Source organism: Desarmillaria tabescens (genome assembly GCF_030435595.1).
Source record: "Desarmillaria tabescens strain CCBAS 213 chromosome Unknown EV420scaffold_8, whole genome shotgun sequence".
Lineage (NCBI taxonomy): Eukaryota > Fungi > Basidiomycota > Agaricomycetes > Agaricales > Physalacriaceae > Desarmillaria > Desarmillaria tabescens.
Genome location: NW_026848307.1, coordinates 207,635 through 218,897, shown reverse-complemented (window position 1 = coordinate 218,897; position 11,263 = coordinate 207,635). Strand labels below are relative to the sequence as shown.

General features: G+C 48.9%; 4 protein-coding genes across 4 annotated transcripts; 2 read left to right on the top strand and 2 right to left on the bottom strand.

The window, feature by feature from the left end:
- Positions 1 to 22: 22 nt before the first annotated feature.
- On the bottom strand, positions 23 to 1,479 carry EV420DRAFT_1476683 (uncharacterized protein; the record flags this gene model as incomplete). Its single annotated transcript, XM_060469349.1, has 5 exons — positions 23 to 222; positions 280 to 543; positions 595 to 867; positions 917 to 1,210; positions 1,257 to 1,479. 5 exons carry the CDS (start codon positions 1,477 to 1,479, stop codon positions 23 to 25), a joined length of 1,254 nt encoding a protein of 417 aa, XP_060334364.1.
- Positions 1,480 to 3,620: 2,141 nt separating this feature from the next.
- EV420DRAFT_1329569 (heme peroxidase) lies at positions 3,621 to 8,115 on the top strand (the record flags this gene model as incomplete). Its single annotated transcript, XM_060468797.1, has 19 exons — positions 3,621 to 3,663; positions 3,724 to 3,917; positions 3,978 to 4,328; positions 4,388 to 4,672; positions 4,749 to 4,870; positions 4,929 to 5,025; positions 5,077 to 5,157; positions 5,207 to 5,379; positions 5,433 to 5,866; positions 5,917 to 6,256; positions 6,309 to 6,360; positions 6,411 to 6,508; positions 6,561 to 6,645; positions 6,708 to 6,920; positions 6,987 to 7,155; positions 7,213 to 7,481; positions 7,537 to 7,749; positions 7,805 to 7,873; positions 7,934 to 8,115. The coding sequence occupies 19 exons, from the start codon at positions 3,621 to 3,623 to the stop codon at positions 7,946 to 7,948; spliced, it is 3,303 nt and encodes a 1,100-aa protein (XP_060334363.1). The 3' UTR covers positions 7,949 to 8,115.
- Positions 8,116 to 8,643: 528 nt separating this feature from the next.
- EV420DRAFT_1618855 (MAGE-domain-containing protein) lies at positions 8,644 to 9,846 on the top strand (the record flags this gene model as incomplete). The annotated part of the gene is made up of 4 exons (XM_060475397.1): positions 8,644 to 8,715; positions 8,911 to 9,091; positions 9,142 to 9,743; positions 9,766 to 9,846. 4 exons carry the CDS (start codon positions 8,644 to 8,646, stop codon positions 9,844 to 9,846), a joined length of 936 nt encoding a protein of 311 aa, XP_060334362.1.
- Positions 9,847 to 9,923: 77 nt separating this feature from the next.
- On the bottom strand, positions 9,924 to 11,245 carry EV420DRAFT_1143650 (kinase-like domain-containing protein). Its single transcript, XM_060466043.1, has 5 exons — positions 11,091 to 11,245; positions 10,703 to 11,039; positions 10,520 to 10,647; positions 10,282 to 10,471; positions 9,924 to 10,103 (listed from the first exon to the last, which is right to left on the bottom strand). Exons 1-5 carry the CDS (start codon positions 11,154 to 11,156, stop codon positions 10,066 to 10,068), a joined length of 759 nt encoding a protein of 252 aa, XP_060334361.1. The 5' UTR covers positions 11,157 to 11,245; the 3' UTR covers positions 9,924 to 10,065.
- Positions 11,246 to 11,263: the final 18 nt, after the last annotated feature.

Sequence of the window (11,263 nt, the reverse complement as noted above, 5' to 3'; positions counted from 1 at the left end):
TTTAATATAGAATATATTATACTCAGAACATCTCATCATCACCAAAAGATCTTCGTGGTGAACGAGCCCTGTCTTCATCTCGACGACGAGCGTATTCCAGCTTGAGACTGGCACCCTCGCCTGTTCGCGTTCCATTGAGTTTCTCCAACAAGTCCGTTGCGCTCTCGATGTCGCTCATGTGAATGAAGCCTGCGTTTGCTTTTTCCGAGTAGTTGTTGCGCACTAAACAAACCATAATAATTAGAATATTTCACTAAAATTTGATACTGAAGCACTCACGGAAATACACGCTCACTACATTTGCCGCATACGGACCCAGTAGTTCACGCATGGCTTTTTCGTCTCCAATAAAGTCATAAAAATATAGTTTTTGGTTTGGATCTCTAGGTGCAGCATTCCTCGCCTCCTGGTAATCAATGTTCATCTGAAGACCGTCCAATACAAGCGGTTCTTTCATAAAATGTTCGAACGCTTGTTCAGCACACTCTTGCTGGGCAAATTGTACATGCGCAAAGCGTCGAGATCTTCCCTCTGCGTCATACGCTGCAAGGTATCAGAGATTCCGCAAAGAGAGAGATAGTAAGACTTGCTCACCGACATGAACCCGCATAATTCTCCCAAACTTGCCAAACGCCTCCCTCAATTCAGCCTCAGCACCATCAGGGAACCCACCGATGAAGATCGTATCCGAAGGACTCCGTTTCTCTTTCTCATCTTTTTTTGACGGTTTTCCATAGTCCATGATGGTCTGACGACCGCCAAACATGAAGGGCTGCTCTTCGTGAGCCTTGTAAACGCTTGTGGCCTGAGACACGTCTGCAAAATCAACATGAGCAAATCCCAGCGCGAGGCCGCGCGAGTTCATGCCTACAACTGCGTCAGAGGTATGACAAGAATGGAGAGGCAAGCTACGCACCCAGTCTTACACGGACGATCTCGCCAAAACTGCCAAGCTCATACTGTATGTCTTCTTCTGTCATGTTGTACGGAAGGTTTCCAAGATAAATAGTTCGCGTCGGGGTTGCTTTCGTGTCGAGAGATGCACGCGGCTCCCGTAACCTCGCCGGTTGTTTACTGAGCTCGATTCGTGCCTGACGAGTACCAAACACAAACGGCTCGGACTGGTGGGACTGGTATAGACGCTCAGCTTCTTCTGGGCTATCAAATGTAACATGTGCGTAGCCCAACGGTACGCCATTTGGGTTCACGGCTGCAAGTCATCAGAGACGGTCTTTGAACGTGAATTTCTAGCTCACCCATCTTCACGTCCTTTATCGTTCCAAAACTCCCAAGTTCATATCGTACATCGTCGTCTGTCATATTATACGGTAGGTTGGCCAGGTAAATGGTGTCGGTAGTAGTACGAGGACCATTTGACATCAGCCGTATGGCCAGTCGCGTCGGTATCGTTGTCCTGGGTAATGTTCGTGACGCCGAGAACAGCGCAGATGTGCTTGAACGGAGAAATCCGGCAAACATTTTGGAAAACGAAAGTGAAAGTGAAGGCGACAAGATGGTCACGAAATAAAAATTATGTTCCATTTGTCAGTATTTGTTACAGACGGCATCGGCTTTTCGGTCCGAGCATTGGTCATGCTCATGAACCCTGAAAAGGTTCAGCCTTTCGATACACCTTGTTTCCAGCACTGTCAAACGAAAAGGTACCTTTCCACTGTTCCATAGGGACGAAGGCTTTTATACCGCTCTAATAATGGCCTTTTCAGGGCCTGGAAAGCCTTCGTTAACACAAAACCTTTCGAGATTTCAGTTACGAGTTAAAAAGCACCAACGGCCTCTGCTATGAAGGCTCTTTCATGACTAGGCCTCGTATTTTGGAGCAAGCACACACACACAGAAGGGGCAATATGAGGAAAATATGGTGCCAGAAACACCTTCATACCTCGGAGATACTTCTGATTCTAGACATAGTCTAGGTAGTCCTCGTCGACACTCGCTACAGACTTGAGGCTTGAGCTTGATTATGGAAGGTGAAGCCAGTGGATGGGATAAGCAAAGCATAAACAAGATACATAAGAAAGCGAAATACTTACTTCTACAGCAGACGAAGCCGAGTAGCGAACACGTCAGATGCTGAGCGATGTGGACGGACTTGACAAACGAACCATTTTGGATCCTCAGCGTATGACCGCAACGGTTGACTCGAATCAAATTGTAGAAGGTTCGTGCTTTTCATTTGGGTAAAAGTGAATACTGATATCGTTACGTTAGATCGTACCTACTCCGTCATCAGAATTGTCTTTCAGAAATCAGTGTCAACAGAACCGAAGTAACTCTTATTTAAATGGTCCTCTGCACCAAAAGAGGCTTTCCGCTTTGCAACAAATTCCTGTCTTTCCTCAAGCGTCACCACAGGCATGACTAGCGTGACTGGAATGTCCCACCACTGATAGCGCCGACATCTACTACAACACCTCCATGGCCTGGAGGCCTAACAGGCTGTGCAAATTTGACGTTCGCCATACCTCCCGCTGCCTATCACGTTAATCCCTATCGCCTTATCATTCTCATCCCATTGCATCCATGACTCTTACGCGCATCGATTGTGGGAGTAGAGGGACCCTAGAAGAGTTTTTTTTGCTTGTAGGTGCGCAATTTCAATCCTCGATCGCCTTTATTTCACCACCAGCAGCCACCAGCTCATCTCCCCCGTACCCGGCCCTTCGATAGACCACTCCATATTACATCCGTACAGGCCCGAATGACTAGCTTAATCACGGCGCGGTTTTACTTGCGCGCCGTCATGCTCTTAATATCCCGAGGACAGAAACTGCCCTCAATTAAGGTACGCCCCACCATTTCTCCTCTTCTTCTCGACATTTGAGTGCGCCTCGGCGGCCGATCTCAAACAATCTTGTGATTCTCAATTCAGGTTCCGCATCGGCAATGTCAATACACCTCGACGGACTTGTGGTGAATGGACTGAATTACAGAATTTCTTCTCGCTCCCTTTGGACTCCAAGCCATCAACTCGGCATAGGTAGGTAGAGGTAGGTTTGAAATATTAGCCTGAAATTGATTTCTAATTCTTCTAGTGTGATAGGACGAGCCTCGGAGCGGCATTTATGGGCGTCGGAACACCGAGTAGTTCACAGATTATATCTCCGATGACAGCAAGAATTGAACTCAAAGACGTCCGTACTTATCTTGAACCTGGATATGTGACAGGGAGAATTTACGTTCCTGTCTCTTCTACATTCATATGTCACGCGATAAGTCGGATTGGTTGCCTGCCAGCCGCCTTTTCGACGCTACTAAGTTAACGCAAAACACCGGAAGTAATACTATCCGCCTTTCCAGGATGTTAAAGTCAACTAATCGCCGCAACATTCAAGATGTTAACGTCTTCTAATCTCAAAGAACTTATTCTTTAGTGCATGGAACCAGTCCCTGCTGACTGGCAATATGCTATTGGGGCCATGTGGGTTGATCAGGTGGGTTCTGCGAAGCGAAGTCTACTGTATTTCTTTACTCACATATTGCCTAATGTTCCTCCGGTGTAGGATTGGTCCTGTATGTCGTAAAGGGTAACAAGATTTCGTATAAACTCTACCTCGTAAACCGAGTGTCTCGTCCTATATTCCCTACCACCATCCTCTATAATGTCGTCGAAGCCCGACCTGACCCAAACTTTCGTCGTCGTGCGTTGTCCGTGGTACCAATGGTGGTGGACATATCACTGACTGAGCTTTGACTGACAGTCAGCTGCAGAGTTGCAATATTTCAAGGCCAGGCCAGCCCCGACGGCACCTGATGGTTTGTACGACTCGCAGATTATCGCGCAGAACGAGCAGAACGGGAAGGATGACCAACACTCGGTACTCTACAACATTGTCAATGATGCCTCAGCAGGCAGTGAAGCGAGGGCCGATAGTGCCAGACACGCTAAAGGCCTGCAGGTGAGTTCAGATTTAGCTGTTTTCTCACTTATTGACTGACACTGCTGCTGGGTAATTTAGCAAGGTGTTTTGGACGTCGTGAATAGCCCCGACGCGATAGACGACCGGAAAGGGATCTTCACTACGTCGTTGGCGGCCATCACCAGGCTTCCTCCAGGATCGTTACAGGACGGGCTCAACAACGAAGCTATAGCTTTGTTGTATAATACGTTGCCTCATCCACCAGCAACGTTCATCGGTCCTCAGTATCAATGGAGGAGCCCAGACGGGTATGGCAACAGCGTCGAGAACCCACAACTTGGGCGGGCGGGTACGCCTTATGCGCGTAGTGTTCAGGGAAAACATCCGCTTCCGGGTACATCACTGCCTGATCCGGGATTGGTTTTCGACACGCTACTTTGTGCGCGCGATGTGAAGTATTTCTTCTGCGATTGGATCAAAGTTTTCACTGCTTATGAATGATGGGACAGTGGCAACAACATCCCGGGAAGAACTCTTCGTTGACCTTCGCCTTCGCGTCGATCGTCACCCACTCACTTTTCAGGACAGATCCTTCCGACTGGACACGCAATAACACATCATCGTATCTTGATCTTTCGCCTTTGTATGGGTACAGCCAGGCCACGCAGGACCAGGTTCGCGATAAGGAGAAGGGACGTGGACTCCTCTACCCCGACACATTCAGTGAGGAACGACTCATCTTCGTACCACCAGCAGCGTCTGCACTGCTTGTCATCTTTAACCGGAACCACAACGTACGTTGTATACTCCGCCCTTTTTCGTTCGCGAAGGGCGACTTGAGGGAAGTGACATTCTGACTGTCCATTGCAGTACATTGCCAACATACTACTGAAAATTAATGAGTGGAAGCGGTGGTCCGACCCACCACCTGCTGATCCCCAGCAGCGTGCCTTGCAAGATGAAGAGATCTTCCAAACGGCTCGGCATGTCAAGTCAGTCCTTCCTTCTCAGAAGCCCTGTGGTTCTTTTCCATACTGACCGAACAATCAGCTGCGGACATTTCATATCCCTCATCTTTGGCGACTATGTTGCCGGATTCCTCGGACTCCCACGGGAAGGGAACACATGGAGCATGAATCCATTCGATGTCTGTCCGCTTGTATTCTGAGTTGTGCCGTCAAACTGATCAATCGTACAGCCCATTACAACAAAGAAAGGCGAGAAAGTCACTCGAGGACAAGGTAACCAAGTTTCTGTCGAGTTCAACCTCCTCTACCGTGTAGGAACGCTGTTATTTTGGAATGGATTGGAGCTCACAGACAATCTAGTGGCATGCAACGACTGCAAAAGAGGATATCAAATGGACGGAGGACGAGTTTGCATCCCTTTTCAGCTCAGCGGGAAAATCAACGGACCAGGTCACCGTCGACGATTTCAAGGTCGCTGCAGTTAGCGCATTCAGAAATATCGACCCGGAGCCAAGAAAGCGGGTGTTTGGCGGGTACAACATACCAATTGCTGTCCATTGTCTATCACTGATTTACTTGTCGACAGGATGGTGCGTCAGGCCGACGGCTCGTTTAACGACGACGATCTCGCACGGATCTTGCAGGACGCAACTGACAAGGCAGCCGGTGCGTACCGCGCTCGGGGGACGCCGGCGGCGTTGCGCACGATCGAGATTATGGCAATGGAGCAGGGGCGTCGGTGGGGGTGCTGCACTATGAACGAGTTCCGTGACTTCCTTGGCCTGGCCCGCTTCAAGTCGTTCTCGGAGTGGTCCAGCAATCCCGAGATTGCAAAAACTGCAGAGCTCTTGTATGGGCACATTGATAACCTCGAACTATATACTGGCTTGCAGGCAGAGGACTGTATGGCGTTGGGTCCTGGAAGCGGGATTTGTTGTGGGTACACGATGACGAGGGCGATCCTGGCAGATGCGATCGCGTTGGTGCGTGGCGATCGGTTCTACACTACGGATTATACACGTGAGTGCCACCTGCTATCTGCCAGCTTTGTGCTGACCGTGTACGTGTAGCTGCGAACCTTACCACATGGGGTATTCAGGATTGCGCCCGCAATCCAGACAATGGAGCCTTCGGTGCGGAGCTACCCAAGCTCCTCTTCCGCCATCTTCCCCGCCACTACCCCGGCAATAGCACCTACGGCCTCTTCCCCTTCTTTACCCCTGAGGCCGTCAAAGAGAATCTCACCAATCTGGGACTCGACCTCTCGAAGTACAACTTTGAGCGACCAAAGCCAAAGCCTATTCCCATCGTGCTTAATACGATCTCGGCTATTCGATATGTGTTTAATAATTATAACGTCTACAAGCAAACGTACACCGATGACATGGAATTACTGACGAAGGGTTATGGGTGTGTACTTCTTGATTAACGCCTTTTCTCTTGTGGTTACAATTTTGTTCAGATTCATGCTCTCATTCGACGAGAAAGAGAAACACGACACTGATCGTATGATGGTGAGTAGGTATAGTGCTGTTCCAATAACATTTTTTCATTGGCACGTCAGACTCTAAAAGCCCTCTTCCCTGACAAAGAAACCCAAACCCAATACGTTGCATGGTATAAGGCCAAGACTCTTGAGCTCCTCAAAAAGAAAACCTTCAAGTACGATCCACGTCCTCTCATGTTTTCTTTCAATCACTAATGATTTCTGCAGATATCCTGGTGTGCCAGGAAACTACGTTGACATCGTCAGCAATGTCATCAATCTCGTTAGCGCTCATTGGGTTGCTGAAAACTTGGTACGGCCTGGTGGCGTCTACCTTCGCCTTGTGCACTGACTGACTTGTCATTCTGTAACTAGATTGGCTTCCAACTGAAAACGGAGGAGGATCCATCAGGTGTACTCACAGAACAGGAGTTTTATCAGATGTTGGCAGTGCTCTTCACATGCGTCTTCATAAATATCGACTCGGAGCACTTTTGGGCACTCCGCTCCGGCGCATTGAAGGTCAGCGAGGTCGTGATGGGTTTGATCGAACAGGGAATTACCAACGCTTCTCCTCTAACTGCAACCGTAAGTATCTTTTATGAGGTTCTCGAAAATCCGTCTTCTGATTATGCACTCCCGTATAAATGATAGAATGTTGTTGTTGGCGTTTTCACAAAGCTCAAGGAGACTATCTGGCCACCATCACGTCAGAATTGTCCTGGCTTCCTTACCCGCTTAACAGCCTCTGGCAGACCAATGCGAGACCTTGAGGCTATCGTTGTTGGGTTGGCCGTCGGCAGTTCCGTCAACTATGCTCAAGGTGAGTAAGCTCAGACCATTTCTATTATGTTTTGACTGAGCACTTCGCAATATACAGCTGTTTCACAAATCGTCGACTTCTACCTGGACGACAGCCGTGCCGCAGAAAGAGCTGCGCTCATTGAAGTGTGCAAGCGCGATGATGCAAAGAGCGCTGAACTACTCAAGGGCTACGTCCGCGAGGCCATGCGTCTTAACCCGCAATTCGGTGGACTCTTCCGCTATGCTGTGAAGGACGATGTCATTAACCAGGGCCACGGCCTCCCGCCTATTAACATACACCCAGGCGATATCATCTTTGGAGGCTACAAGAATGCACACCGCAATGTATATTGATTTTTCTTGGCCTGAGGCTTCCTACTGACTGCATTTCTGTCCCTAGCCGGACGACTTCCCGAATCCCCTCAAGGTCGACCCCACTCGCCCATTGGACAACTACGAGATCCAGGGATGTGGTTTCCATGGCTGTCCCGGCGTCGCTTTCGTAGCAGAGGCTGTTCCGGCCATGATCAAAATCATATTCAGCTTGCCTGGTATCCGACGGGCTCCTGGACAGGCCGGAATACTTGACGGGTTCATTCTCAACCAATTCGAGGTATGAAGCCGTTCATTCTAGCTGTTAACTCGTTGGTTAATCTCCTCCTGTGCAGACTGATAATAGAATGTACATCACGTCGACTGGTCAGTTCGGGCCGTGGCCGGGTTCCCTCCAGATTGTGGTACGTATCACAATTTTTGATTAGCGTGAAAGTGGTGATCTCTGATGTATCGCTCTACAGTACGACGATGCTTGAAAAATCGCAGGCTGGCCTTGAGCCTCCTTCCACACTTCACTCAGGATGTCCGTGAAAAAATCACAAAATTTCAAAAGCGTTTTGACATGAACAGACTCGGGAAAATTTTTAGTGCACATATATTGTACTTATATTGATTCAATATTGATTCAGTAATGATCGAACAATGATGGACCGCAAGATGGCGCTAGCGTTTTATTGGGAGTATATTTTTGAGAGCAGCTTACGATCGGCGTAAGATAGTGGTTTCTGCCTGCAGGATTTCCTTCACGGGAACTTTTTGAGCGTAGGATATGCAAAGTTTGTTGCTGCCTCCGACTCCTGTGGCCGACCGATGCTGCATGCAGGCTCTTGAAAGCTTAGAATAGTGTTTTATAAGGAGACAGAAGGTTTCAAGCGTCCTGGGATGGGAAATGTAGGTTCGCTGCCACAAATACTTCTAGATGGAATGGTTTCATGGAGCGTACTCGAAGACTAAAAAGTTGGATTGGCCACCTCTATAGCCTGAGGCCTTGAGGGCCGGCCCGGACATGAAACGCGTTCCGTCACAGCAAAGTCACGTCACACCGTGTTTTCATTTCTTACGATATCATGAGTCGTGCAGGCACCCGTCAAAGACCTTCAGGCGCATCCCAAGCGCAGTCCCAGTCAAGGGCCACTCAGAGAACTCAGCGACATAGAAGCAGAAGATACCGATGAAGGAGGAGGAGGAAGGCGACGCATCCATGGATGTCGACGACGACGAAGAAAATACACCCAGAGACGACGTGCGTGATTTCAAAAATGCCTTTTCTCGCGTCACTGACGCGTCTTCAGGACATTGTACGGAAAGCTAATCAGCTGGTACGCCTGGCTCTGTTCGCAGAGCATAAACGAAATCCTTTGCGCAGGGAAGAAATATCAAAGAAAGGTTAATAAACTCAGGATTTCATGATTGTCGATCCTTCTAATGCTGCTCACAGTACTTGGCTTCGAGTACTCGCTCTTTCAACCAGGTCCTTCAACTCGCGCAAAGTACGCTGCAGAAGACGTTTGGGATGGAGCTCGTTGAGCTTCGCTCTCGCGCTGAACTAGGCAAGGACGGTGCAGGCGGGGACGAGGACCTTGAGGAAGCCAGGAAGGCAGCCGGAGTCAAAAAGAAAGGTGTGCTTGCTGCCCAGTCTCCTTCCTGCGCGCGCTGAGGTGAATGTTAGCTGCTGCCGCTGGGTCCAAGAGCTATATCTTGCGCTCGGTCCTCGACCCCGCCTATCATCGAGCACGCGGCTCAAGTCAACGAGAAGATCCTGGAGGAGGAAGCCTTGGAGGAAGACTGACAATGACAATGGCGACGACGAACAGGGCACACGGTCCTACTGGCAGCCTTATCTCCTGGAGTCACACAGACCAAATTGGTTCTCTGGGGATTCTCTATATCATCCTCGCGCTGATTCTCGTGAGCGGCCGAGTGCTGAGCGACGCGGAGCTCCGCGCGCATCTGAAGAAGCTACGTCAGCCCATGTCGGGTTCCGTCAAGTTCGACGCCCATGTTACACATAAAAGCGTGTCGATGGAGGCATATATGAACATGATCATCCGGCAGGGTTACGTGGAACGATTGGCGGTGGGCGATGCAAAGAAGGGAAAAGGCAAGCGCGTACGTGCGACTCAAGGAGACGACGACTCCGGGGCGACGTACGAATGGCGGTGGGGCAATCGGGCGCACAGCGAGGTTGGCGAGAAGGCGATTTCTCAGTTTGTGGCAGAGTTCATGGTAGGAGAGCAGGAGGCTGAAGATGACGAAGAGGAAGGTGGGAGAGTCGCGAGGAAGGCGAAGGCAGGACCAAGCACAGAATAAGGTGGAAAAAATGGCTGCTGGTATTGAAAGAGCCGCTGGTGGTAATTTATCTGATCTCAAGTAATTGGCATCGTTATCGTGGTCTTCTTTGGTTTCACTAGTGTACTGTTCATATGTATGTGCTACTGTACATGGATTTCATCCTTCTACTGCTTATTATATGATTCCTTCTACAAGAACTGTATTTTTGCTGGTATTCAAGCGTAAAGCATGCCTGGGAATATGGGTCTCCCATCGTCAGGCAAAGTTGTCTACCCGTAACGCACGAGCGCAGGCAGTTGTGTTAACCCACCATACTACGTTTTCTGCCCCGAAGACGAACTAAAAATTACTGTCAGCGATACCCAGGATACAAAGTAGGAAACAATTGCCAAGGGCCGTAATGGCGAAGGTAAAAGTTTCATATTTCTTCGAAAATACAATGGAAAACCCTTCAGGCAAGATACCCCCATGCCTTGGGCCGAAGATAACATACATCGATTCAAGGCAAAAGACTGACCATCATCTAACCGACGTTTGATAGCTGGCCACTCCTTGCCCATTCTTACTTCGTATGCCTGTAACACTGATGCAAACAGAGGTTCAGATTCTGGATGAGTAGAAGAAAATGCTCGTTCCAGAACGTATAGGTCAACCGCTTTGTCTTCAATAAGGGTGGAATGGTACGCAAGACCAAAATCCACGAGGAACTGAAAGAGAAATCAAGATCAAGAACATTAAAGTGGCAATAGACGCACCATCTGTGCAGGCAGTCCTGTACGGTGAGGATGTCGGAGCATCATATTCGATGTTGTAAGGTCGCCGTGGATGATATCAGCAAGGTGCATCTTTGCAATCTCTGTGCCGATGAGTTCCATTATTTCATCTGAAGAATATCGAATCAGCGACACATGATTATGGGGAAAAAAAAGAAAATTCACCGGCAGAAACGCCATATTCTTCCAACGGGTCTGAATTCACCGGCCCTTCATCGTTCTCCTCGTCATCATCTTCCTCTGCACCACCAGGTAGAAGCTTTCTGACGCTCTGGCCATCAATCCACTCAATTCCAAGAACACCTTCTGAAGCGTCCACCATCCGAATTCCTGGTACGCTCACTCCAGATCGTAGGCATTTCAATATGGCGCGCGCTTCCCCCGCTACTCGTGACCGCGTCAAATTCGCATCTAACGAAGGATGTCTGTATTGCTTCTTGAATCGGTATTTAAGCAATATTGGAGTTGCGGAATCGGAGTTGAGAAACGCCTTATATACTTTCTATCGGGTAAAATCAATCGTCGTCCATACATCGAGACTAAAGAGACTTGCAGCCTCTGCACCTTGAGATATAGGTTCCGCCTTACTGATAATGCTCTGCGAGGCGGACAGAGACATTCTAGTATCACGCAAAAGTACGATTGGCGAGAGGAATCCTTGGAACAGCGAACAGATGAATTTTGATGATGATAGTAAGAAATCAGCAGATTGTTTGTCTCTGTTAG

Bases quoted from the DNA above. Each gene is read 5' to 3' on its own strand.
- EV420DRAFT_1143650 (XM_060466043.1), bottom strand. From the start codon at position 11,156: ATGTCTCTGTCCGCCTCGCAGAGCATTATCAGTAAGGCGGAACCTATA. The intron at 11,040-11,090 runs GCAAGTCTCTTT...TTTACCCGATAG, and splicing joins TATCTCAAGGTGCAGAGGCT to AAAGTATATAAGGCGTTTCT. The intron at 10,648-10,702 runs GTGAATTTTCTT...GATATTCTTCAG, and splicing joins AGAATATGGCGTTTCTGCCG to ATGAAATAATGGAACTCATC.